General features: G+C 55.2%; 3 protein-coding genes across 5 annotated transcripts; 2 read left to right on the top strand and 1 right to left on the bottom strand.

The window, feature by feature from the left end:
* On the top strand, positions 1-3,085 carry TMEM125 (transmembrane protein 125). Of its 2 annotated transcripts, none has more exons than XM_088169801.1 (2): positions 1-149; positions 260-3,085. In XM_088169801.1, exon 2 carries the CDS (start codon positions 566-568, stop codon positions 1,226-1,228), a length of 663 nt encoding a protein of 220 aa, XP_088025927.1. In that variant the 5' UTR covers positions 1-149; positions 260-565; the 3' UTR covers positions 1,229-3,085. The 2 variants fall into 2 exon arrangements, with proteins under 2 accessions (XP_088025927.1, XP_088025928.1); XM_088169802.1 differs by having other exon boundaries at positions 10-144.
* A 2,798-nt stretch (positions 3,086-5,883) lies between these two features.
* Positions 5,884-10,601, bottom strand: C9H1orf210 (chromosome 9 C1orf210 homolog). The gene is made up of 4 exons (XM_014872147.2): positions 10,289-10,601; positions 7,895-8,402; positions 7,117-7,263; positions 5,884-6,669 (listed from the first exon to the last, which is right to left on the bottom strand). The coding sequence occupies exons 1-4, from the start codon at positions 10,376-10,378 to the stop codon at positions 6,335-6,337; spliced, it is 1,080 nt and encodes a 359-aa protein (XP_014727633.1). The 5' UTR covers positions 10,379-10,601; the 3' UTR covers positions 5,884-6,334.
* On the top strand, positions 6,490-26,579 carry TIE1 (tyrosine kinase with immunoglobulin like and EGF like domains 1). 2 transcript variants are annotated; one of them, XM_014872140.2, is made up of 24 exons: positions 6,490-6,625; positions 13,776-14,031; positions 14,497-14,784; positions 18,136-18,246; positions 18,354-18,509; positions 18,599-18,730; positions 19,020-19,160; positions 19,368-19,496; positions 19,816-19,961; positions 20,105-20,249; positions 20,497-20,655; positions 20,828-20,965; positions 21,071-21,361; positions 22,388-22,678; positions 23,202-23,395; positions 23,617-23,827; positions 23,980-24,090; positions 24,195-24,385; positions 24,502-24,615; positions 24,780-24,850; positions 25,097-25,137; positions 25,264-25,360; positions 25,610-25,709; positions 25,952-26,579. In XM_014872140.2, exons 2-24 carry the CDS (start codon positions 13,986-13,988, stop codon positions 26,021-26,023), a joined length of 3,375 nt encoding a protein of 1,124 aa, XP_014727626.1. In that variant the 5' UTR covers positions 6,490-6,625; positions 13,776-13,985; the 3' UTR covers positions 26,024-26,579. The 2 variants fall into 2 exon arrangements, with proteins under 2 accessions (XP_014727626.1, XP_014727625.1); XM_014872139.2 differs by having other exon boundaries at positions 23,202-23,515.
* Positions 26,580-26,993: the final 414 nt, after the last annotated feature.

The following is a 26,993-nucleotide window of genomic DNA, read 5'->3' as shown; positions in this document are numbered from 1 at the left end:
AGGCAGAGTCCTTCGGGCAGCAATGTGCCAGCAGCCTCTGAGCAGGGCACACGCCGAGGTTCCCTCACAGCACATGGAGGTCCCCCGGGAAGACGTGCAGCTGATCTGTTCTCCAGCACACAGGGCTTCTGTGAGGGAAGCACAGTAAGGTCTGCAGGCCAGCCTGGAGCAAGCAAGGCCCAGGGTTTGGCACAGGATTATTTGGTACAGGGGAGCTGGGTCTCTGTTTAATGATATCTTCTCTTCTTGACTTTTCCAGATGAAAGACACAGGAAAGGAAGGAGCCAGCCCTGGCTGTTCCCCTCTGGTTCTGCTCTGGGAATGCTCCATCATGTTTCACAGCCCTACCTCGGTGGTGGGCTCAACCCCAGCACATGGACCATAGCTCTCGAGATAGTACCACTGCAAAAGGAAATTCCATCAGGATCCAAAGAATGACACCGAGACATCACTGCTGGAGAAATGCAGCTGCCTTCACCACTGCTGCTGCATTGACTCTCCATTTGCTGTAAGGGTGCAAATTCATCTGTGCCACCTCTGTGCCCTCCTCACCCAGCTGCCTACCATGCCAGAGCTGGCAGAGCTGAGCAGTCCCCGCACCCCTGCAGATGCAGACCACATCCAGAGGAATATCTTGGAAGAGCATGTGGAGCTCTGGTGGTTCCAGGACCCCAAAAAGTCCATCCTGTGCTATGGGATGGCTGTGGTTTTGATCCTGGCCTGCGGGATTGGGGGCATCATCCTGCTGTACAGCACTAGCAGCCGGTCTGGAGAGTGGCGGCTCGCCGTGGGCACCACACTCTGTCTCCTGGCCCTGCTCGTGCTGCTGAAGCAGCTGCTGAGCTCTGCGATCCAGGACATGAATTGCATCCGCAGCCGGGATCAGATCGAGCTCCTGAAGAGCGGAGGCTTCTCGGACTGCCTGGTGCTGCTGCTGAGTGCCCTGGTGCTGCTGGTGTGCGGGGTGGTGCTCACCATCCTCTCCACCACCACCATGCAGCTCAGCCCCGCACGGCCGCTGGCCAGCATGTTCACCAGCGGGGTCATCCTCCTGACTGCTGGCAGTGCCATCCTGCTCTGCCTCCTGCTATACCTGCTGTGCACCTCCTGCCGCCGGGCGGCTCCTCGGAGCCTGGAGACCGGCGAGATCCGCGTCTTCACCATCTCCGGCCGCCTCGCTGGGAACAGGCGGCTTCCTCCCACCTCCAGCATGGCCAACCTGATCTGACCCAGGACACCTCTGCGTGAGCCTTAGCAGATACAACCTGTCAGTGATGGCCTTCTCCAAGGAAGGAGAGCTGCAGTGTGCCTTGTGTTTCTGTTGGAGATGACTGGCATTTGCTTTGCCCCAGGCTGGTGGCACAGCACAGACTCAGGGTGCCTGGACAGGCTCTGACCTGGCTGGCATTTAATCTCCACAAAGCCTCCTGTGGCAGCTGCGGCCTGCCTGGCTGTGACCTATGATACAAAGTAAGGTGAGCCTGTCCTGTACCCTTGGGGACCCCAGTACTTGCTTGGTTCCTGCAGTTCCTGGAACTGTGTCATACGCTCTCCTGGCAGGAGAGGCTGTGATTGCGGGCGGTATAAACCAACCTGTGCTCTGTGCAGATCCTCCAGCTCCTGAGTGAAGTAGAGCCTCTAGCAGCTGGTGAATGGCAGGAGATATTTTGCACGTCACCAGGCACAAGGGAGCGTGGTGGGAGGTATGGCTGCAGGGGCTACTCCCAAGAAATCACTGGTGTCTGTGGGAGTGAGTGTGGGATTTCCATAGGATTGTGTGTGCCAGAGCCACAGCACGGCTGGACCTCACATGAAATGCTGTTTGTGTTTGCAATGCCAGGATCTGTTCTAATGTTACATTTCTGCAGCCCACCATCACCTGCGGTTTATCATAGGGGTGATCAAGGGGTATTGGTGTCAAGGCCCTGATCTGTGCTGGACTGAGTGTTGGGGCTCTGTTTTCATGCCACAGTGCTCCAGCTACATGAGCCACAAACAGCAAGGTGCAGTTGCTGGGGGATGGTGATGGGATGCCTGAATCCTGGGGCTGGGGTTGCCCTCTGCAAAAGCTGTGCGAAGGGAGAGTGCTGTACCCTCCCACAGGAATTTCCCAGGCAGAGGCACCTCTGTTGCCAGGAGCCCTGCAGCTCATCCCAGTCCCTGCTTGTTTCCATGCTGTTTCTGTCTCCCAAGTTCTGCAGCTGCTGCAGGGCAGAAAAGTTCATCTACTGTCACTCGGGCCTTACCTGGAGCTTTTTTGGTGTTTTATCTCTATAAGGTGTCTTGTTTTATCACCAAGGTGTCTGTCACAGAGGCAGACTAACAATTCACCCCAGGAACTTTTCCTATGACCTAAGTCTAATTTATCTGTCAAAATTCTCATTCCCTCATAGACCCACTAACCCTTTCACAGCCCTTTCCATAGACCTAGATCCCAACCTCCTGCTGAAGATGCTCCTGCGTGACCTTCTCTTCCTCTTAGCCAGTTGGTTAGAGCATGGTGCTAATAACACCAAGGTCACAGGTTTGAACCCCATGTGGGCCATTCCCTTAAGAGTTGGACTCTATGATCCTTCTGGGCTCCTTCAACCTCAGACTATTCTGTGATTCTTCATCTTCTTGTCTGCTCCCATCTTTCCTTCACCTGAGTTGCTCTGCCCCAGATGTTGGTTTTGCTCATTATTTGCCAAGTTTCCTCTACAATGGAACAAGACTGAGCTATGGTGCCTGGTAGCAAATTCATGTGGAAGAGGATGGTAGCTGATTCCCTTGCTAATGGCACAAATCACTGTCCGTGTTATACCTGGAGGCAGTGTCAGAGTTCACTATCAGCTGGTCAAGTGAGGGCTTCACCCCTTCACAGCTCCAGACCAAGCATCCCTAATGCAGTGAGATCTCATGAGACCACTTCTGTATTCACCTACTCTTGCCCTGCTCCTGCTGACTTTCCTTTGCCTGAAGCCTTGGATTGTTTTCCTCAATGTACATCATTTGGGCTTTTCTCTCTGTATCTTTGTTATTTCTAGATTTTCCTCTGCCACTTTCACATAATCTGTAGATTTTATTAAACTGCTGTTTCCTCTTCTCTCTGCATCTCCTCCCTTAATCTGCCCAAGAGCTTAGAAGGTGGTGGTGAGCTCAGATCCTCCTGTGCTAAATCTCTTCAAAGCTGAGCTGCTCTTCCCCTCTGGGCTGTTTGACCCCAGGTCCACCAGGGACCCCTGTGCCTACACAGGAGGGGACAGGCCAGAGCTGAATGGTTTTGCACCATCACCATTGCTGCTGCTCTGCATATCTGTGTCAGTGCATGTGCAGTTATGCCAGACTGCACCCTCTCTGTCAGCACCAGTGGTCCAGCAGTGACTGACAGCCCCACCAGCCCAGCTGTGCTGAGAGGCCACAGCTGCCTGCATACAGCTGCTTTGCACATCTGGGCATTTCTGTGAAGAGGCATGACCATGCCCAGCTTACAGCTCCGTGCTGCCTGCATGTGAACGTGAATCCTGTCCCCTCCACAGCCCCTTCAAAATGTGCCCCAAGTCCCTGTGAATTGTGCCAGGAAAGGGTGATTGACTGTGGGCCACGACAGCAACCCAAGGACATAATGGCTGAGAACAGGCTGTGCCTGAAGATGGAGGTTGGGTGTCCAGCTGCCCAGAGGGACAGCCTGTGCTGCCCAATCCCTGACTCCACTCTGCAGCACAGGTGCTAGTTTGTTTCTTGGTTCCTGTGTTGTGTGTGGACATACATAATAAAGTGTTAGAGAAGTTGATTGTGTTGAAGGCTGATACTTGAACGCAGGCTTCTCTGCTGAGCAGGAGGTGTCAGGGCTTTTCAGGGCTGGCCTCAGCCCAGGGCAGTAATCACAACAGCCCAGAGTCCCTCGTGTGGCTGTGGTTCTGGATTACCAGCTAGTGTGGCAATGCCACCACAGCCCCCAAAATGCATGTACTTCTTTCCTGATATACAATTCCCCCCTCCAAATGCATGTCAATCTCTCTCTGCTTAAGAACCCAGACATATCCAGATCCCCTTACCGCTGCTCTGTGAACCTGAGACCTGGCCATGCCCCTGAAAGATGCTCACACGGAACACACAAAGCCTCCTGAATATGTCAGTGCTGGCTAGTTTGTTTACAGAGAAGCTGTTTCACCCCGTGGCAGGGCTGAGCCTCGAGGCAGAAGCTGCTGCCTGACACGAACCTGGAACCAGTCTGCCTGCATACCTGCTCCTGCTTCCTGCCAGCCTCAGCCAGGCCTCACAGCAGCTTCCTGGGTGGACCCCTGGAGAGGGATCCTCCTTTTCATGCTTTGACCCCTTGTATTCCCAGCTCTGCATGCTAGATGTATTTCCCCCCCAAACATGAGTTGCCAGGTTCCTGCCCACTTGCACTGCAGCTGTCTGAGAGAGGGGGCAGAAAAATGCACACACACACACACATGCACAAACACAAGAAAACCTCCCATGTCTGCTTGGTTAAAAAATAAATAGGTCTGTCAGCAGGGTCAAAGTAGACAAGCCATCCAACCACTAAGTGCTGAGGGACTGGTGAGTGAGATCCTGGACAAATAAGCCTGGACACTTATATTTTTAATTTCTTTTAAGACATCACTGAGACTAAAAAGAAAAGACTGCATCTAGCATGAATTCATGTGACTGAAAAGCCAAAAAAATACCTTCCAAAAGATAACTGAAATCCTTTTTCTGCATCCCTCAGATTTAAATCTCTTACCCAAAAGATATAAGAAATTTCCAAAAATTACAGTATATAGTGTATTTTCATGGGTAGCTGATGAGCCCAGAAGGTAAACAATGAGACAGTAAAAGTAAAAAAAAAAAAAAAAAAAAGAAAAAGTAAAGCTCACTTTAGAAATATGGCATTTAAGAGCAAAAGCTGGCTGACCACTGAAAGAAGCCAGCAGGTTTTCCTCCTGCTCACGGCCTCAAATGGCACATTTGCTCTCTGGCCTGCATCACCCATCCAATGCCTGACCCATTTATGCCCTTTGGTTGACATTCTCTGAGGTATTATTTATGTTTTTTATACACTGTAAATGCTTTAATGAGTGGATTAATAGAAAGGCAGTTAGCAGTGAAATTGAGATTTGAAGGACATGGGGGAATTAGCTGTGTGGCAGAGCTTTGAGAAATGATGTCCTGTGTTGATACCTCATGCTCTGGAGCACGATGAAGAGACTCCTGAGCTATCAGGGATGATAATGACTGGGCTGTGCCCAGGGAAATCTTTTCAACCAGTTGGTACTAGCCTTATGAATCACTTACCAAAGGTGAATGCCACTGCTGCTCCCTGCTTTTAACTCCAGTGTAACCCATGAAGGCACAACCGACTCCAGCAGAAATAACTTGCAGTTACCTGTGTCTCATGTGCTGTTCATTGTACCACAAAGATGACAGGAATGTCAAAATTATTGCATTCATACAATTCCACAGTTAAATAGACACGTGGAATTCTGTAATAGGTGCTGGAGGAGAGGGTCATCTTGCCCCAGCGTGTGTGCCTGGCACTGCAACTGGCAGCACTGATGAGTTTGCTCAGCTCTACAGAGCTGACAAGGGAAAGGTGTCTTTTAGCTTGTCTTCCTGGAGAGGAAAGAGAGAAAAGAAAGATGGGCCGTGGCTGGAGAGATATGCACAGAAACCCTGTGATGATGCAGCAGGGCTGCCTGCACCACAGAAGGTGAAATATTTTTTTGGACAAGAGCACTCGTACTACAGATGTGGTCTCTCATTGCCACAGTTAGAGGAATGTATTTATGGTCCTTGAAAGCACATGCAAAAAAAGCCGCACCCCAGCTGTAGGGCTGGGGGTCTCCTCCCAGCACTGCCACTGGGAGAGTCCCAACAAACCAGTGCAGGCAGAGGCAGGGCTAAATCACGCTTTAATCACACCTCAGAGTGACAACGCATTGAGGGACAGAGCAGGGCTGGGTCTGGCGCCACAGGGCAGTGAGGCCAGTGCGCAAGACCCTGTGGCAGCACGAGGACAGGCTCCTCTTCCCACTGCACCCAGCTTCCTGGGCACAACAGGCACTACCTCCTTGATCCCCAGCAACCAGGTAAGGCTGGGAAAGCAGCAGCTGGTTTGGTGTCCCTGTGACAGTGCAGCCTACTGGTGTCATGCTGGGACACTCTGGGACCGACTGCCTTCAGCCTCCATCACCATTCCTAGCCCATCCCTGTCTCCCCTCCTCTTTGCTCCTTTCCTCCTGCCCCAAACATGTATGGCCCAACGCCCAGGGCAGGTGGGAAAGGGGTGGAGCTAGGGAGACAGCAAGAGGCCACAGCAGTGGTAGCTGAGTTGTAAGCTGTAAGCTCAGATGGAGCGATGCAACTCCTGCTCCTCTTTTGTTGGCAGCTGCTCACTGGGCTGGATGTAGTTGTCTTCGATGAAGCCATCATCATCCTCAGCTTGCAGGTCGGCAGCATCAGGTATGGAGCTCCTGTCCCAGCTGCTGGTATCCTCCATGGGGCTGCCTCCAATGGAGCTGATTTCGGGCAGTGGCCGGTGGCGGTAGCTGGCGAAGTTCTTCTGGACAAGCTTGCACTTGGCAGCCAGTGCAATCAGGATGGAGATGCCAATTGCTGTCACTATGAATCCCACCAGGTATGGCCAGCTTCTTCCCCCCTTCCCAGCAGGCAGTGCAGTGGCTGTGACACAGGAAATGCACATGGTCAGCCTGTGGCAAACCCACTACTCCCCATTCTCCAACCCTGTGCCCGCCTGCAGCGTACAGCCAGCACTAGATCACTTTCATTAGTAGCAGCACAGATGCTCTTCACCAAGACCCAGCTACCGACGGGGTGTGAACACTGAGGGCAAAACTGCCTGACAGCTGGCTGGTACTGCTGCCCATCACTGTGGAGTCTGTGCTCCAACAGGTAGCTTCGTGGCACCTGTTAACTTTCCTGTCCCAAAGCAAGCAAACACCTCCAAGTGTTGACCACCCTCCCACCAAGCCACTGCACCAGCATGGCCCAGCAGCCTGAGCCTCTGGAACTGTGGGGCAGAGCAGGGGGTCTCCACCTGCAGCCCCATCCAGACAGAGGAAGGAAGGCGCTAGACCTTATGGACACCTCTGCATCTGCACAACTTACTGTTGTTCTCAGCCACTGTCATCTGCTGTGTTGTGTTGACCTCACGAGCAAACCGCTGCTTAATCTGGCAGCCCAGGTCCTGAGAATCCAGAGCTGCAATCTCCTGGCCCCTCAGCCCTGGGGGCAACATGCAGGTCACCTGCACAGCTGGGAGACAAATGGGCTAAGGTGGGATGGGGGTCTGTGCCCATCCCCTCTCCAGTTTAGAGAAGACGATTCCCGCTTGCTCCTGGGTTGATGGGATGCGCTGCAAGGTGCTCCTGGCTCTGCCTTACAGACTTGCTGACCCTCAGCATATTGTAGGGAACAACCAAAGGGAAAAATCCCCTGACCACGGAACTGTGTGTCACTCTGATTAGCAGCTCCTTTAAACTGGATACAGACAAATTCATGGATACCCACAGAAACCCCACTGCTCTTACTCAGAGCTGAGCTCAGATGGTTGGAACCTGACCTGGCTCCAGAGAGGGAGCTGCCAAGCCCTCAACAATGAAAATGTGGTCTATCCACAAAGACACATAAAGAAGGATTTAGGGGCCCAAGTGTACGTGCAACCCATTTCCCAGAAGAGTGGCCAAATTGCTGACATTCTTAGAAATCCTTGGTAATCTGTGTAACTGCAAGCAAGGAACAGACACATCACCTTTTGGTTGTCTGTCCCGCAACAAAGTAGAACAGAGCCATCTCAGACCTTGCCCAGGGGTGGATCAAGCAGGACTCCTACGCTCGGGGTCCCACCTGCCCGACACATCCCCTGGCACCCATGCCTTTGGCTCACCTCGCCTGCGCTGCAGCCACTGCTGCAGAGGGCGCACACTGCAGTCACACACCCAGGGGTTCCCTTCCAGATGGACCCGTGGGATTGTCTCCATCAGCTGCAGGCTCCAAGTGTCCACAGAGACCAGCGTGTTGTGCCGCAGGTCCAGGTGGAAAAGAGCCTTCAGTGGCAAAAGGAAAGGGACATCAAGCTCTTGCAAGCTGTTGTTTCTTAGAAGCAGTGTGTGCAATTTTCCCAGGCCTTTGAAAGTGTCCATGTGGATGTAGGTGATGCCACAGCTGCTCAGGTCCAGCAGACGCAGCGCCCCGAGGTTGGAGAAGACTGCTGGGCTCAGGGTGAGCTTGGCATTGCTGGAGAGGTTGAGAGAGTGCAGGGAAGGGAAATGCTTCAAGAGAGTCCTGTGATGGGGTATGATCAAGGAGTTGAAGGAGAGGTCCAAACTGGTGATGTTTCTTGGAAGGGAATTTGGAACATGCTGAAGGCTCTTTCCACTGCAGTCGGCCCATCCCTGGGAAAAGAGCTACTGTCTGAGATGGACTATCCACGATGGGGAGTCATGAGAGAGACTCTCCAAGGGGTCAAATGTCTTAATCACCCTTGCAGAGTTTTAAAAAAGCAAAAACATACACACGTTTAAAAAACACATGACCTGACAGATTGCAGTGGGCCTGGATAAATGGAGAAAGATGAGCAGGACAGGCCAGGACTGAGAGCAGCTGACTGAAACAGTAAAGGAGAGCATGCAGGGCTGAGGGAAAAACCCAAATGGGTGAGTGCAAAGGCAGCAGGTTGTCACCCCCCTGTCCTTCCGTACAGGGGAGTTGTCATAGAGGGTCAGTTTGCAGAGGGACTTCCTTTTCCTCCCGTGGCTCCCCACCTCCAGCCCCCAGGGAGCTCTTGTATGACACAGGGGCATCCTCCCAGCTGGAGCAGGGAAGCAGGCGAGCCCTGCCTGTTGCAAGGGCAGGCAGGAAGTTGACCAGGCTGCAGAGCTTTAGGCACCTGTACCAGTCACCCGTGCCAGAAGCAGCTCCCTGGGGCTGTGCAGGATAGTGCACCAATGCACCAATCTATCCCACATTCCTGAGGATACATGGTGAGTAGCTGTGGCTTACTGCTGGCTGGCTGTGTCAGTATTAGGAAATAAAACAGACCAAGGATCATTCACTGTCCCAAAAGATCAGCAGAGCAGGATAGAAGGATCAGTCAACCCACATGGATGGATTTATTTATTTTTTTTACCAGTAAACAGGGTGCTCCAACTCAGATAGTTTTGGGGAGCAGTCCCCCACATGGGTTGCTCTTGCCTGGACTTTCAGTAGGAGAGTGTCAAATGTCCAAACTGAAGCTGCCAGAGAGCAGGTCAGCAATTTAAGTTTGGTTTGTGCAGGCACAAGCTCCTGCTAAGTGCTGCGTTTGGACCTTGCAAGCATAGATGCTATGCTTTAAGTTTGCTGTGGTCCATAGTCCCGGGTTTCTGCGTCTGGTGACATTCCAGCTAGCTGGGCTTTCCATTTCTTTCACCTCTCCTTTCATTCTCCTGTCCACCTAAATCTCCTATCAGACCTTGCTATTCCTGCTTGGTACAGGAATAGATATGCCTTTAAAAACCTGGGTGCTGAGGACTGGGTTATAATTGGGCCACAGGGGTCCTGTTTTCAGATCAATCACAGCTGGGCTCAGGGAGGCTTTGGAAAACAGTTCCACTGAGCTCTCAGTTATTCCACCTTTGGGTGGAATAACTGAGACCTCAGTTGAAAGGTCAGTGGCCCATGACAGCCACTTTCCTTCATTCTCTCAGCTCCTGCCTGATCAGCCAAGCTGCCAGCTGCAGTGCTTGTCCCAGTGGGTTAGTTGTGTTTCCTGCTCCTTGCTGGGCGCTCAGGGATCCTGGCCTCATGCTTGCCATCACCCTGACTCCAGTCACTGTATCACCATGCACTGGGGAAGGGAGTGAGGGGTTGGGACCTCCTCAGGGATGTGTCTCATGGCTGCTTGCCATGCACCCTTTATGGGCAGCTGTGTTACACCTGCAGCCAAGAGACCCCCACAGTCAGAAATGCCATGGATCAGAAAACGCTTTGCCAGGCCATGCTCTGGTGAACAGACTGGACAACATGACATGTTCAGCCCAAGGCTGGGAGCAGGACAGCCAGGCTTTGGTCATGGGCGAACCACCCCTATGGCTGGTGGCCACTGGCACAGCACATCTTGCAATTAACTCTGCTGGCTCCCATGGATTTTCATCGCTCATCTTCTCTCGAGCAGGGCAGAGCAGGAGCTGCCTGCCAGGCCCTGCTGCCCCTGGGCACCCCAGCTGTGCTGGCAGGACCAGGAGAAGGGGCCCTGCCCACCCCAGCCCTGCCCGCACCGCAGCCCTCACGGCCCCCATACCTGGTGATCAAGGCCGCAGGGGTGTCCCATGACCACTGACCAGACGCAGAGGAGGCTGCAGACCCAGCAGAGCAGGCAGATAGGAGCCATTTAGCTCCAGGAAACTTCCGGCCAGAAAAACAAGTCTCGGGGAAAGCTGGGAACCGGCAGAGCCGGCCGTGCCGGGCGAGGTGTGGCCGCGGCCGCACGGCTCAGACCGCACCGAGTCCCCACAGCCGGTCCCGCAGCCAGCAGCGCCCGGAACCCGGCCCGGCCCGGCTGCCGCCCGGCCCCGCTGCCGCCCGTCCCCGCTCCTCCCGGGCTGGTGAAAGGTGGCGGTGCCAGTTACACATTAACAGCCGCGCCCCATCACCTCCCACCCGTGTGGCCGCCCGTGTTCGCTGCCCCGGACTGCCTGCTGGCTGTGGGGTGCCTGGGGCTGCCCGAGTGGCAGCAGGACACCGAGAGGTGCCGTGGGGCTGCCAGAGGGAGGAGGGGGCACCTCTGCGGCATCTGCAGGAGAGCAGACTGAGCCTGGGCCAGGTGTTGGTCCACACGCCTGGGATAGGGACACACAGCCAGCCCTGGCTGGGGAAGCTGGGACTGAGGCAGCAGGAAAGCATCCTACAGGAAAATAAAGGTCTTGCTGGGATTTCAGCAGAAAGGTGTTTAAAGCATGCAGCAAACTGGCAGGTCTCTGGGCCCAGCAGCAGCAGCTCAGTGAGCAGCATCTGTCTGTGCGAGTCCCAGAGGACGGGGGTGCCCCATCGCTTTCAGCACCCCCATGCGGACCTGCCACTTAACAGCAGTTCTCCCTGCCAGCCCTGCCGTGGGGTCAGTGAAAGTCTGAGAAATCATGTCAGAGCAGCATCTCATGGGTGTTTTCTGGCATACCACACCTGCTCCTGAGCTTACAGGTGATGAGGTGGGTAAGTGGGCAAGGCTGGCAGAGCCACAGGCCAGGCAGGGAAACTGCTGGCTGCACTTGCTCCTGGCTTCGCCTCTGTAGCAAGAGGGAGCCCCTGGCTGTCTTCTCTGCTCCCCATTCCCTAGTCCCATGCCTGCTCAAACAACAGGAAGCTGATTGCCAGCAAGGGCACTTTGGAGCTGTCTGTAACGTGGACAGGACAGCCCCTCTTCCCCCAGCTGCCAAAGGGCTCCTCCACAGCCTCATGTCCTACCCTTTCCTCAGGGAAAAGGCCTCCCAGCAGCCTGTCCTTCATCCTGTGGGCATGTGCTGGATGCCAATGCAGCAGGCAGCTTCTGCTTCCCAGCTGCCCAGGTGGGCTGGGGATGCTCAACTACCTTGCTTCCAGGATGTTCCTATGCCTGGTGGGATCAGTCCTTAACCCAGTCTTGTGGAGTCTCCCCAGGACCCACTGAGCAGGTGAAACAAAACAAGCATCCAGAGAAGCAGGGCTAGAAAATGTTGCTGAGGCAGCCCTGTCCATTGATGGATCTGTAGGGCGGTTGCATTTCCTATCAGGAAATGTATCTGTGCATTATGGTTTCTGGAATGTGGTGCTGTGCATTAGAATGTGCAAATGATAACAAAAAGTGATATTTTTGTCAGTCGTTGGTTTTTTGTTTTTTTTAGTCTGTTGTGATTCAGCAAAAAAGCTGAGGTCCGTGAACTCAGTAGATATTCAGGTGCTTGTAGTGTCCTGTGGATTGGGCAACTGGAGATTTCCATGTTGCAGGAGAGCAAGTGTGGAGAGGTCCTTTGGCTGTACTCAGCTGTGCCTATGTCTCTGGTGCCTTCTCTGGAGACAGATAAACTGGAGCTGTAAGGTCCTGGCTGGGCATCCCCACAAAACCCCCCCAGAAAGGTTTCCTACCCTACCTCCAGCCAAAAGAATCTGCACAGATAGACAGCACAGCTCTTACCCAGGTGCTCCAAGAAAAAAACACAAGTGAACAAATCACGTTGGGTCAGATTCCTCAATGGATCCCTGAGATCTCCTGGGTATGGCCTGGTGCAGAGAATGACCCCATATGGCTCCCATTCCGCAAAAATTCTGAAAGAGGACATTTCACAGAGTGCACTGTAACCTGGGGTCTGTGTAATGCGCTCCCCCACAGCCGCCAAGGAATCACAAGAATGAGTTGTGCATGTAAGCACACAGAGCCTGACTGGCCTCTACAGCCAGCTTCATTTTCCAGGCAAATGAGGGCAGCTGTGCCTGGTGTCCAGCTTTTCCAGATCCTCCCCACCCCTCCTGCCATGAGGTGGCCAGGCAGCTGCACTGTGGGTGCTCACTGCCATCCCTCCCTCTGCATGCCATGGGCACTGCGAGGCCCCAGAGCACTCTGTAAATAGTCGGAAGCGATGAATGGATTTCCCTTTCCTCTCCATGTGTGCTTTAGATTTTTGGCCGGATACAGCATGGGCTTAGGACACATCAAAACATGAGACTCACTCCCTGGCAGCCCTGGCTTTCACATGGGAACAGTTAGATTTGTGAAGCAGTGTGAGGTTTGGTGCGTGAAGCTTGTGGTGATTTCCTGGAGAATGCTTTTTGTTTGCCAAGCAAAGATCCTGGAGCCTGCTGGCAGCTTGCACAGCCTCCATGCCGGGTATGAGACACTCTGGGTTGTAGCAAGGCCATGCCATGCTGTGCCCATGCCAGCACTGTGCATGGGAAAGTGCTCAGGGAAAGCCAGGAGCTTTCTGCTGCTTCCACTTCCCCCTAGACATGTTTACCACAACACAGAGGGTTTTCTTCCCAGGCAGTGTCCACCTTCCCATGTGAGCTGGGCAGCTCTTCCTGTGCTCCCACTCAACCCCTTTCAACCTGGGCAGTGTCCCCACGCTGGGCTGCTGCAGGATGAGTCAGGGCCGGGCACAACCCGGAGCCCAGGTGGGCCATGCCCCAGAGCCCGGGTGGGCCATACACTGGAGCCCAGGTGGGCCATGCCTTGCACCCCAGATGGGCCATGCCTCGCACCCTGGCTCGTGGCGGAGGCAGGCCCGCGGTGTCCCGAGGTGTGTGCGGCCTCAGCCTCGCCGCACGCCGCTCCCTGGGGGACAGCCTGTGCAGGGCTGCTCCCGACGGCTCCTGGAGTCAGGGCTGTCTCCAAACAATGGGTGGAGAGCAGGAAACGCCGCATGGGAAACAGGATTTGGCTCCGCCGCCGCCGCCAGCCACGGCCCCTTGGCCCCCTTCCTTTCCCTGCTCCAGAGAGCCCTTCCCACAGCCATCAGCCACGGGGCTGCACCGAAGGGATGGAGATGCCGCTGCCCGGGCGGGCTGGGGCATGAGGCACTCCGAACCTCGGACGAAAAGCAGGGTCAGGACACCTCCTGCCTGGGCTAGGGGCTCAGCATGGCTCAGGGAGCCCTGAGCACGCAGCCCTAGCCCTGCAGGGGTGGGCGGGTGCCTTTCCCTGGAAGAGCTGCCACCAGGCAGGGGACCTCAGTGGCCCCTTGGCCAGCACGCCCTATTCCTGAGCAGCCGGCTGGCCACTGAGCCAGCAGAAACAGGGGCATCTCTTTGTCCGTGCCCAGGCTATGCACCACAGGAGGTGGTCCCAGCCGCCCTGCAAGTCAAGCAACAGCATGGAGAAGAGATGGGGAACACGGGCAGGGAGCGGCTGTCCTGAGCTGCCGCTCTCATGGAGCTCCTAGGCAGCCACAACCTCCAGCTCTGACCCCCCACAGCCAGGAAATGCTGGGGATTTTCTGACCTCTGCCAGCTTTGGAACAAGCTCCAAGGATATGGGACTCCACGTGTATCTTCTACTTCTCTTCCCACATCTGGCAGGTAAATTGCTCCTTTTCATCTGGCCCAAGTGAGCAGCCCCTGCCTCAGGGTGGTTTGGTGGGATGAGGCAGCTGTGGAAGCTCATTGGCGCCATCGGAGCAGGGTTGGGAGGGAGGAAATATCCCTTTGTGATCAGCCATTTGGAGCCCTCAGAGGCCCCTGGCTCCCTCTCTCTGACAGGGAAGGAAAGGCTCCCCAAGACCCCCATTCTGATGCATGCTTGGCTCATGCTGGGAAGCTGATCCAGCTGGGGTCTCCAAAAGCAGAGCAGAGATGCACACTGTGGCATCCCAATGCATCTGCCACGCACCTTGCTTTGCCCCAGCTGTGCCTTCTGGGCTGGGGGTGGCAAAAATGTCCCGGAAAGGGGTAGACATCTAGGTGACAGCATCTGGCCCTAAGGCAGGGCTGGTGTGGCCATGCTCTTGCCCAGCTGTGACGCACTCTTGTGCTCCCTCACCCCAGGGGCCATCCTGGACATCACCCTGATTGCCAACGTGCAGAGCCTGTCCCACTCCGACTTCTTCCTCTCCTGTGTCATGGGGGAGCGCGACGTGAGCTACCTGCAGATCGAGCGGGAGAACAAGATCGTGATGACGCACCCCAAAATGGGCTTCCAGAACTACCGCAACCGCAGCAACCAAGTCCAGGCCAGGGGCTTCTCCAAGGCCGACCTGGTGGGGATCCTCTACTGCCTGGGGCGCACCCCAACCGAGCAGGCCCAGGTGGTCTATGTGCACAACAGCCACAATGGTGAGTGGCTTTTGGGGACAGCAGGAGGCCCCCGCCTGCCAGTCAGGTGCACAGGGGACCTGCCTGCCCTGTGCTTCACAATCCCAGCACCAGCCAGGGTCGTGGGGGGACAGTAGTGACCCATAAGCTAGGTTTGGGGTCCAACAGCACCGGTGGGGTGGAGATGGAAGGGATGTTCAGCTGGAGGAGTATGGCTGAGCCCCATGGAAGAGCCATCTAAATTTGTAATGGTGCCTGGGAGAAGGGCAAGGTCCAAGAGGAAGTTGAGTGCCCTTGGAGGAGGTTGTGGAGTCTGGAAATCATTAACCAGAGCAGGGGGCAGCCCTTCGGACCTGTGCCAGCCCAAGCCCCCACCAAGGCTCAAGGGGAGGAGGTAGTGCTGGGGCAGATGTTTGGCAACCTCCCCAGATGCTGGACAAACACCATCCCAGGGCAGCACGTCACTGTTCCAGCAGTGGGGCTTGCTGAGAGGCACTGCCAGACTTCACTGTAGCCAAGAAAAGTGCTGGGCTTGTCTCCCACTCCTATTTTGGGCCATAAGAATCAGAAGGGCCTCCCTGGGCTGACCAGCAGCAGGGACACCATGTGGGGCAACACTCTCCCACACTGCCCCCCAGACCTCCCCTCCCTGTGCTTGAGACTTTGCAAAACTGTTAGGACTGAAATTTTCTGTGATGTTTGCCTCAGGATGCTTTCTAGCTCTTTTTTAGAAAGTCTAGCTTTTGCTGAGAATAAGAGGAGGAGATACAAGTTTCCCTGTCTGTGTTAAGACACAGCTTCAGCAAGGAGATCGAGTGTCTCCAAGCTGGGGCACAAAGGCTGCTGGTGGGGCCCAAGCATCCCCCAGGGAGCAGAGCTCAGCTTTTGTCCTTGTAAAGAGGCTCAAGCTGTAAAATGACAGTGGTCCTATTGGAAACAGAGCTGGATGATCTGAGCAAGCACTGAGGAATGGAAGAGAGGCAATGGAGACAGTGTGAGAGGCACGACCAGCAGTGGGGGGTGAGGAGCACAAAGGGATTTCTGCATCCTCAGATGTCCTTGTTTATAAATCATGGATGGAGGTGATGGCTCTGGGGCTCCATCCTTGGGGCAGTGTTTCCCATGGTGGTTCTCAGTTAGCCCCGACTCCTGGGTCCACTTAGCCAGGCTAAAATAATGTTTTGGAGGAGCTGGTCAGTGCCTGGGTGCAAGCTCCTGTGGGAGTCACAAGTGCCAAAAAGGTGTCTCTTTCACTTATTCCAAAGAACATGCTATTGCTCTGTTCAGAGGAGAAGTTAAAAAAAAAAGGAATTAGTAAGCAAAAAATGTACATATTTGCAGGAGGGCTGGATACAGAACCCACTGAAGGGGCTTGGTGTGTGTCATCTCTCCTGTTTAGCCTGAGAGCAGGCCAGGGCAATGAAACAGTGGGTGGGGAATGCTCTTAGAGAAAAGCTGGCAGCTCCCAAAAGGTCATGCATGGAGAAGAACTTAGGAAGTTTGATAAATTTTGGAAGCATTGCTAAAAAACAAAGTAAAGCAAACCAAAGAGATACTGAGAAGCAATTTCAAAAGTGTTTAAATCTTTCAGTAAACTATCTTTTACACTATCCAGAAAGACACTCAGAAAAACAACTACAGAAAACCAACATTTTTGCAATTTTTGTATCTGTGTGCACAACAGAAAAGTTGGGAAAATTTGCTGGGGGTCTAAAATGCCACTGTTGATAGCAGAAGACAGGTGATGAATAGCAGAAAGGAGCAACACGACATTGCTAGGCTGAGTGCAGTGAGCAAGGCTGTGTTGCTGCCCTTGAGAAACCAGAATTTCCTAAAACTTCTGGATAGGGAATTATAGGCCTGAAAACTCAAGTCAGAACCTGGCAAATTAGCAGAAACTGCAATAAAGAGCAGAATATGTGGTTGTGTGGTCCCTGAGAAAGAGGCAGCTGAATTTGCAGTGTAGGGTCTCTGGGGCGGCAGCAGTGAGGCTGCTGTGGAAGACCAAATTGATACTGTCTGCTCAGATTCCTGGGGAAAACTGGGAAAACTCCCTTTCAAAGGTTCTTTGAGAGAAACTTTGCACCCAGAGGGTGGCAGGAGAGATCTTTGCATGGGTAAATAACTGACTAAAAGAATGGAGAGTAGGAATAGGAGCAATCCTTGTCACATGAGGGAGTTCTCACTGGCATGGCACAAGGTCTTTACACGGACCTGTGTCACCAACTGTGGGTGCAAAGAGCTGAACAAACAGCCATGCTGGCTGCTGTCCTCGAGCTGCCTGGGGAGATGATGAATGCACTATGGAGTGACAGAGAGATGGGAGAGATGCAGTCTGGGAGGGCAGTGATGGGGTAACAGATAAATCGGTGTGCGCAAATGCAAAGCTTTGTGTTTGGGCGTCTCCAGGGAATTGTCACTCCAGGGAGTGAGGTGGAGTGAAACAGAGTGAGTGCCATATCTGTGAGGCCACCACTGGGGGCTTCAAAGTCCATGAAAGAAAGATTCCAACTAGAGGGTTAGGTGGGGAGGAGATTCTGGGAAATTACTGCCAAGTGTGACCTGCCGTGCCCTTCTCTGGGCGTCTGCGACATGTGCTGCTTCCTCCTGGTCCTTGGCCTCAGAGGGGCAGGACACAGGGCTGGATATGTTTTAGCTCCAACTTGGCGTGGCTTCTTTTAGTGTGTGCATGCTGGAGAACTGCCAGGCTCCAAAAGCCAGCAGCCGCCTGTGTCCTCCTTTGTGTCTGTCCTGGCACACCCAGGGCTTGGTTTCTCAGGCCTTAAGGTATTTATAGCCCTGTTTACTGGGGTCTGGCTGACTCATATTAATACTCCGGGAGTTCATTGCTGCTGCAAGCCCCAGCACCTGGGGAATCAGGAAAACAGTCATGACCATGCTGGTCCTGGGGGCTGGAGTGCAGCCCTCTGCACACTTAATTCCCCTCATCTGCCCTTCTTTCCCTGCCTGCAGCATTCCACACCTCACCACCAGGCAGAGTGCACCATGCACACTTCTTCCAGATGTCATCTCCCCAGACTGCTGCATCCTGTGCAGATGGGGGGCTAGTCAGAGGGCAGGGTGCCAAATCCCATTCCTTGGTGTCTGCCTGAAGGGGCTGAAGGAACTAGGAAGGGCGCCCTGTCCCTGCAGAGGCTTGGGGGGTCCTGGGTCTAGGCTTGGGGGGTCCTGGGTCTAACATGGAGCAGACAGGGAGATGTGTCATGACATTCCAGCAGAAACATGAGGTGGGTGCTAGGCTGTGCCAGGGTATGTCCTGGTGTGACTGGTCTGAGGGTGTTAGCACTGCCCTCAGGTGTGAGTGCCCTCGGGGTGACTGCTGTGCAACATGTGCCTCCTCCTCCTCTGCAGCCCACCTCTTTCCAGTGAAGGCCACACAGTCTGTGAATGTTGCTGAGGCGGCCACCTTCTCTGCCAGGATCCTCAAGAGGAAGGAGACAGATGTCATGTGGAAAAGAAACGGCAAGTAGTTCCAGGAGCAGACACAGGGCTGGAGCTGCTCCCAGCCGGTGCCTGGTGCTGGTCCTGGGGGCATGGGAGGTCACAGATAACCCTCTGTCCCCTTGCAGGCACTTACTACCAGACCACGGACCGGGGTGAGGTGCAGGATGACCACGTCGTCCTGACACTCCCCAATGTCAGTGTCAGCGAAAACGGTGTCTACAGTGCAACATTCATGGGGGACAGCCCTCTGTGGAGTGCCTTCTACCGCCTCATTGTGAGAGGTGAGCTGCCCTGGCTGCCTGGGGACTGAGGACAGCCATACCCTGCCCTGTGGCACATGGCACTCTGGCTCCCTCTGCTCTCTCTGCAGCCTGCCCTGCAAAGAAATGGGGACCGTCCTGTGAGAAGGACTGTCCCGACTGTCTGAACGGCGGCATCTGCCACGACCACGTTGGTGAATGCATCTGCCCTCCAGGGTTCATGGGCACCCGCTGTGAGAGAGGTGGGTTCCACCTGCCCAGCAATGGGTGCTCTGCCCAGGGCATCTGTGGGGACTCTCTTGCACCTCTAGACCTGAACACTCTGTCTAGAAATGCTGTGTTCATCCCCAGTGCCTCCCTACCCTCAGTGCACTCTGTTCCTGGGCCAGGACTGGACCACTCACATGGGTCCCATGTCTCCTCGAGGTGGTGATACAGGGCTTGGGGCACCCCAGCCAGTTCTGTGCCATGCACAAGCAGTAAGTGCATGGACGAATGGTGAGTGAGGGCAGACTATGCTTGTTTTTCCAGCCTGCCAGGAAGGCCAGTTTGGCCGCAACTGCCAGGAGACGTGCCAGAGAGCCCAGGGCTGCCGGGGGCTGAGCTTCTGTCTGCTCGATCCCTACGGCTGCTCCTGCGCCTCGGGCTGGAGTGGCTCCCGCTGTGACCAAGGTACAGGGACATGGGTGTTCATCAGCTCTCCCATCCACCCTGAGCTTCCTTCAGGGTCTGGCTGCTCTCCAGCAGCACCTCTGCAGACCTCTCTGCATCTGAGGGTCGGCACAGGCTGAGCAGTACTGCTGCCTGCATCAGCTGCTTGCTGCCTCTGTGGTCCTGTGCCATGGCCAGGGGTAGCAGCGAGCTCTCCTCTTCCCACAGCCTGTCCCTCAGGATTCTATGGCCCTGACTGTGCCCTGAAGTGCACCTGCCAAAACGGAGGCAGCTGTAACCGCTTCAGTGGCTGTGTCTGCCCTGCAGGCTGGCATGGGCAGCACTGTGAGAAATCAGGTGAGACTGGCACAGGGCTATGGCGGATTTCCATCCCCCACCCTCAACTGGTTCGGCAGGACCCCTTGCCTGCAGAAATAGCCTCCAAGTCTGCGGAAACCAGGACATTGCAAGGGCAACATCTGGTCTGGCATCCCAGCATTATCTGTGCTGAGAGGGTTGCTGAGCCCAGTATGTGGGGGAGGGATCAGGGCACACAGGGGACCACAGTATCCCTTGGCACCACAGTCTGGCCATATCTAGGTCCAACAAAAGGTGCCAGACTTTCTTGTGCCTGGGGAGGAGCAGGGCCAGACCTAATGTTGATTCTGTGTACCAGACCGGTTCCCCCAGATCATCCAACTGGCCTCAGAGCTGGAGTTCAACCTGGGCTCAGAGCCCATCATCAGCTGCGTGGCCATTGGCAACCCACTGCCCACCAGGGACAGCGTGGAGCTGCGCAAGGCTGACGGCACTGTGCTCAAGGTACTGCCCTGTACCCTTGCCCCACCACCATCTCCATGTTGACAGTTCCCTCAAGAGTACTGGGACTGCTGGGCAGTGTCAGACTGATGAGGGGCTGAGCCAGGGGCTGAGTGGAGGGGCTGACAGCACCCTCTGTGCCACAGGTCATCAAAACCATCATTGAGCCAAAGCAGATCACCTGCGAGTTTGAGGTGCGGCACCTGACAAAGGCAGACACGGGGCTCTGGGAGTGCCGGGTCTCCACCACTGGGGGCCAGGACAGCCGGAAAGTCAAGGTCAATATCCGAGGTGAGGAAAGCATGGTGGCATGAGCAGGACACGATAGGGTTGCTGGGGGAGGCTGCCAGCATGGTGTGGCAATACCACTCCTGTGCCAGACTGGGTGCCTCCCATCGTGGGCTGCAGTGCCAGCAGACAGGTTTGGGTGATTATAAAAGACTTTCCTGATAAAGCTGGAAGGAGCCAAGAGGTGGCAGGTGTATCCACACTCTGCTCCTTGTTGCTCCCACCAGTGTTATTCCCTTCTTCCCCCAAGTGCCACCAGTGCCCTTGAGTGCCCCCCGGCTGTTGGCCAAGCAGAGTCGCCAGCTCGTGGTGTCACCTGTGGACAGCTTCTCTGGTGATGGACCCATCACCTCCATCAAGCTCTTCTACAAGCCCAAGGATGACAATTCAGCGTGGTCATCTATTGTGGGTATGTGTCTGCATGGCTGGGGGACACAGATAGATCCTGTGTGGGAGGGTGAGATCTGGAGTGGGCAGATGTCTCCATAGCAGGCCCCTCATGATGATGCTGAGGAATATGCCAGTGGCAGGGTAGACTGTGGATGATAGGCATGGTTTTGACATGTCCTCTTGGCCAACAGTGGACAACAGCGAGAACATCACACTCATGAACCTCCGGCCAGTGACCGCCTACATTGTCAAGGTGCAGCTGAGCCGGCCAGGGGCTGGTGGGGAGGGCAGCAAGGGTCCTGAAGCCATCATGGTTACTGACTGCCTCGGTGAGCCTCCATCTCCCTGACCCTGACCCTGACCCTGCACAGCACAGAGCCTGAAAAGTCTCACAGCTGATGCGCTATGAGGTTTTGCTGTCTTTTTGTTTGCAGAGCCCACAGTCAAGCCTGTGATTGAAGGCTGGTCCATAGAAGAGAAAAACATGCTTCATGTCAATTGGAAGTTGCCAAGCAACCATGAGCCAGCACATGGGTTCATTGTCCACCTCTTTGACTCTGCAAGGCGGTTGGTCTCAGAGAAAAATATCACATCCATCTCTGTGCACTCTGCCCGCATTGGGGACTTGGAGTTTAACAAGGAGTACAGGCTGGAGGTGCTGGTGTACCACTGCACCAGCCTGGGGCCCCCCTCTGACCCCTACAAGGTCATGATCAACAGCAAAGGTGGGTCCAGCAGAATGCAGGGAACTATAACAGGGAATTAAAGCGATAAATCAGTTATAATTGTAACAGCAACCATCCCCAGGTCTGGCTGCTCCTTATGCCATCTCTGGTAGAACATGAATAGCTGTTTGGGGAAAATGGGCCCTCCTTTCCTCACTAGACCCTGCAGTCTCCAGCACCAAGGAGCTGAGAAGCATCCTAAGCTGAACATGACATTCAGGCCATCATGAGTGATACTCACAAACAGATCTGTTCTCTGCACCCTTGCCCAAATCCTGATGGACCTGTCTATACTTGCAGCCTTTACAGTACCCTGTAGCAACAAGTTTCTCGATATAATTATACTCTGCATGAAAAGATATTTCCCTTTGGTATGTTTTAACCCTGCTGCCAGGTAATTTTGCTGGGTAGTCACTAGGGCCTGGGGAGTCCTGTAGTCTCACCTATGGGCACACACACACACAGCCCCTGAAGTAGGTAGAAGACTATGGGCAGATGGAGCACGAGCCTGACCAATCTTTCTGGCAACCAAGGGGAAAGGCATTCACAAGGCCTTTGGGGAGGCTTGGCACTGTATGGTACACATTGAGAAGACTGATAGGCATTAGGCTTGAGGGATGAGAGGTTTCCTCTGCTCTCTGCTTGTAAAAGCTTTGTATGATTTGGGAATTTGGGGTTAGGGATGTGGGCAGACAGGAGAGAGCTCAGAGGAGGTGGTGGGAGCACAGTATATGAGGGAGGTCTGAAGAAATAAAATGTCACAAGAGCTAGTCAATACACAGGCATCTAGACCTCAGATGGTCTGTGTGGTTGGAATATGTGGGGGTACAGTCCTACTTCACTGTGGTACATGGAAAGCACCTCTACCTCTTCCAAGCAGGGGCCAGGGGTCCCTGAAGGTCCCTCAAAGCTGACCTCACTCTGGTTGTCATTGCCATCCACAGGGTCTAATGCTAACAGTAGCACTGAGCCCTGCAGCACGAGGAGTCCCGTTCTGGGACTGACACTCTCCTCTCTTGGTCCCAGGGCCCTCCTCGCCGCAGTTGCTCTCGGCAGAGCCTGTGTCCGACACCGCTGTCAGGCTCTCCTGGCAGGTGCCCGAGTACCCCAACGGGGGCATCACCAAGTACATCGTGGAGCTGCAGCAGGTGGGGGGCACCAGTGAGCCCCAGTGGATTGACACCGACAGCGGTGCCGAGACCACCAAAATCGTTGGAGGCCTCAACGCCAGCACCAGTTACCAGTTTCGTGTCCGTGCCAACTCCCATGTTCCAGGGGAATGGAGCCAGCCCGTGAAAGCCAAGACCTTCGGGGATGGTGAGAGGGGTGTCCCAGCAGGCAGGGGGCTCACAGCTCTGCTGCCGCTTGGACTCAGATTCTGGATAATCAAAGAATGATTGGGGTGCTTGTGGTAACCTCTGAGCGTGGCTCTGAAGCGGCAGCCCAAGACCAAAACTCTTGGTGTCTTAAGAAAGCCTGTTCCTCCTAGTCCTACAGGGGCAGGGGTGGCATGATGACAGCATGGCAGCTACAGAGTGGCTCTGCCTTGGACAGAGGGGGATGTGAATCAAAGGGATAAGGGAGCAGAGCAGAGCCAGCAGATTGTGGCTTGACCCGAAGCTGGCTGGAGGTCCAGAAACCAGTGGTTCAGTGTCAGGAACTGGGCTGTGACACTTTCCCATCTGTGCCACTGTGGCACCAGAAACTCAAGATGTGGTTATGGTATCTTCACTGGGGGCCTGGGTGCTGGGAGAGGGCTGCTGTCATGGTGGTTGGCCACTAGTGCAGGCCAGCCAGGGCTTGACCATGGACCACAACCCTCCGTCCCTCCTTTTGGCAGGAGTGCTGAGCGTGCCGCCCAGCCTGGGCAGCCAGAGCACTGAGCAGGCAGGAACAGACCAGCAGCTGCTCTTGGCCATTGTTGGCTCTGTGTCCGTCACTTGCTTCACCATCCTCTTTGCTCTCCTGGCACTTTTCCTCATCAAGAAGAATTTTTTCCACCGGCGCCGCACCTTTACGTACCAGTCTGGCTCGGTGAGTGCCGCCTGCCCCACCAGGACCGTGTCCCCTGCTCCCCACGTCCCAGCCCGATCCAGGTCACGTTCCATAGCCTCCAGTCCGGATGCAGCCAGACCTCACTTCCACACGGAGAGGGTGCGGAGCTCGCCCTTGCCCATGACTCCTGTCCCGCTGGGACTGCCACATGGGCAGAGAGGTGCCTGGTGCCTCTAACCTCACCCACTTCCATCTGCCAGGGGGAAGAGACCATCCTGCAGTTCAACTCGGGAACCCTGACCCTGACACGCCGGCCCAAGCCGCAGCCTGAGCCCCTCAGCTACCCCATCCTGGAGTGGGAAGACATCAAGTTTGAGGACATGATTGGGGAGGGCAACTTCGGGCAGGTAATCAGGGCCATGATCAAAAAAGACGGCCTGAAAATGAATGCAGCCATCAAGATGCTGAAAGGTGAGTGCTGAGGGAAACAGGCAGGGTGGGTTGAGTGCTGCAGCTGTGTCCTGGGCCATGCTTGTGCTGGGGAGTGTCAGGAATCATTTGCAGAGAAGCAGAGGAAAGGCCTTGTTGTAGGCCTGAGGTGTTCATCCCTTCTTTGCTTCCAGAGTTTGCTTCAGAGAATGACCATCGGGACTTTGCTGGGGAGCTGGAGGTGCTGTGCAAACTAGGCCATCACCCCAACATCATCAACTTGCTGGGTGCCTGTGAGAACAAGGGTGAGGGCTGTCCCATTCTATCCTGGCCCCACCACCTCTGCCCAGCTGTCTATTCCTTTTTGCTGGGGAAAGTCCCAGTAGCCCAACCTCCTCCTGTCCCCCAGGCTACCTGTACATTGCCATTGAGTATGCTCCATATGGAAACCTCCTCGACTTCCTCCGCAAAAGCCGAGTCTTGGAGACAGACCCAGCCTTTGCTAAGGAGCATGGCACTGCCTCCACTCTCACATCCCAGCAGCTCCTCCAGTTTGCTTCAGACGTGGCCAAGGGGATGCAGTACCTGAGTGAGAAGCAGGTATATCCCCTCAGACCACCCTTTCCCTGAGGCCTGGAGTTCCCCATTGAGGCATGAGGTCCCTGGGACCAGTAGGAGGGAGCATGTAGCTCCTGCTAACTGCTCTTCCCTTTCAGTTCATTCACAGGGACCTGGCAGCAAGAAACATTCTGGTGGGAGAAAACTTGGCCTCCAAAATTGCTGACTTTGGCCTCTCCAGAGGGGAGGAGGTCTATGTGAAGAAGACAATGGTGAGCCAGGAGTGAAATATCTCCACAGGGCCTGCATCAATGTGGTGGGCAGGATGCCCACCATCAGTGTGTCCAACCCACCATGGCAGGACTGGCTGCATCACAGCTGTCTTCCACCCAGGGGGCACCCCCCCAGCCCTGATGGTGGCTCTTTCTTTCCCTAGGGCCGTTTGCCAGTTCGCTGGATGGCCATTGAGTCCCTCAACTACAGTGTATACACCACCAAGAGTGATGTGTAAGTGCTGCAGGTGGGGGCACTGGGCTGGGGCTGGCTGCCTCCACCCCTCTCTGGCACAGTCAGAGAGGGAAATGTGATTGCTCTGGGTGGTGCAAGAGTGGGAAGTGGTGCTGGTGCATCTCCCTGAGGAGCTGCTGGCTCAACCCAAGACCTGGCTGCCTGTTCCACCCTGGGCTTTGCCCTGTGCCCATCAGCGGGACACAGCTGGGCGCTCTGTCACAGCCTCAGCTCCTCCTCTTTCAGGTGGTCATTCGGTGTCCTGCTCTGGGAGATTGTCAGTTTGGGTAAGGCTCTTCTCTGTCCCCTACCTTCCTTCACTCAGGTCCCCGTAGGTCTGGTTATCCTGGAGCCCTGGGGGGAACACCCTAGGGACTGTCACCTCCTCAGCCTCTGTGTGTCTTTGGCTTTAGGGGGCACACCGTACTGCGGGATGACGTGTGCCGAGCTCTATGAGAAGCTTCCCCAGGGATACCGCATGGAGAAGCCGCGCAACTGCGACGACGAGGTGTAAGTGGACCGAGCCTCGGCTGATGGTGACACCCACGTAACGCCACTGCCCCACAGGGCAAGCACCAGCGTTCAGTAGCTTCTGCCTGGTTGCCTCTGCATTGTGGCTGAGGGATGGACTGGAGTCCCGCACTCAAACACTTTTCCTGGGCTTTAATTTCCCTCTTGTTTCCCCTATCTCCCACAAAGAGCTTTTCTGTCCCCTCTCCCCCCGTGCGCACTGAACCGCCCATGACTCTCCGCCCCCAGGTACGAGCTGATGCGGCAGTGCTGGCGCGACCGCCCCTACGAGCGCCCTCCCTTCGCCCAGATCTCCATGCAGCTCATCCGCATGCTGGAGGCCAGGAAAGTGAGTGGTAGCGGCTCAGGGGGAGGGATGCCCACGAGGCACGGGGCTTTTACACATGCTGGAGCATCCCTTGGGCCCAAGGACCGGACAGCCAGCAGCAGAACCACGTGTGGGGGTTACCCTACCATCACTTTTTGGGTGCGGGGAGACAACGGGGCACAGTGCCTGTGAGCATGCTAGTGGTGCTGGGAGGTGGATGTCGACATGCTCACAACTGGCTCCTAACTGGGGTTCCCCCACAGGCCTACGTGAACATGGCCCTGTTCGAGAACTTCACCTACGCGGGGATTGATGCCACCGCCGAGGAGGCGTGAGGCTGCGCTGGCACCGCTCAGAGGCGCAACGCTGGCCCCAGCCTGCTGGAACAGTGCTGTGCGGACAAGGGGCTGCTCGTCCCGCTCCAGGGCCAAGCAGCCAAATGGCAGTGACCCTTTCCAAGAACTCCTTCTCTGCAGCAGGACTGTGCCATCCTGCCCTGGCATGGTACCAGCCACTAACAGCCCCACGCTGCTGGGGACACGCTGGGATGGCCCCCAAGGACAAGCAGCAGCGGGGTGCTGGCAGCAGAGCAGACGGGAGAGGGCCTCCCTCAGGAGCCAGTGTACTGCCTAAGCCCACGGACACAAATGCTCAAGCTTTGGGGAGAGAGGACGAAACAGCAACACAGCAGCTGCCCACCCTGCAGCTCTCAGCATGCTCTGGGCCTGAAGCAGTGCAGGGGTTGCAAGCAGCACTGCTGGCATGGGATGGGGCCACCCTGGTAGGTGCAAAGAGACAGTGTTGGCTGTGCACAGCCTCCAGCTCTGCAGTGGCCCTTCAAAGGTGTCAGCTCTGCCTTATGGACAATAAAGATCATGCAACAGCCGGGTCCAGAGGAGTGTTGGTGGAGACCCAGCTCTGCCCTGCTGACAGCACTGGGGAACAGCATGTGGGGGCCCAGTGATCTGCTGCTGTGGTGGGCACTCCTCAGAATCCTGTTCCCATTGAGGTCTTCTGATAATCTCCAGGAATGTCCTAGCATTCCCCGATAAGTCCCAGGTCTCACCATGCCATGGAGATGGTTTTCTTAGGATCCAACTAGGATATTTTCCCATGCACACAATTTAAGACTTGGTCTTGTCCCCATAGGGATATGGAGAACAGACTATGTCCTTCCTATGCACAGCTGCCTCTTGAATGCTTGAAAATTGTTCCTGCAGCTGCCCCTCAGCTGGCTGCTCTTTAAAGGGATGGCCCTGCTCCTCCACCTGGGTCCTGTGGAGCTGTGCAACTCCACACCCTTCC

This window comes from Sturnus vulgaris, chromosome 9 (assembly GCF_052056855.1).
Source record: "Sturnus vulgaris isolate bStuVul1 chromosome 9, bStuVul1.hap1, whole genome shotgun sequence".
Taxonomy (NCBI): domain Eukaryota; kingdom Metazoa; phylum Chordata; class Aves; order Passeriformes; family Sturnidae; genus Sturnus; species Sturnus vulgaris.
Note: the sequence above shows the minus strand (reverse complement) of the source record. Positions and strands in the feature narration are given on the sequence as shown.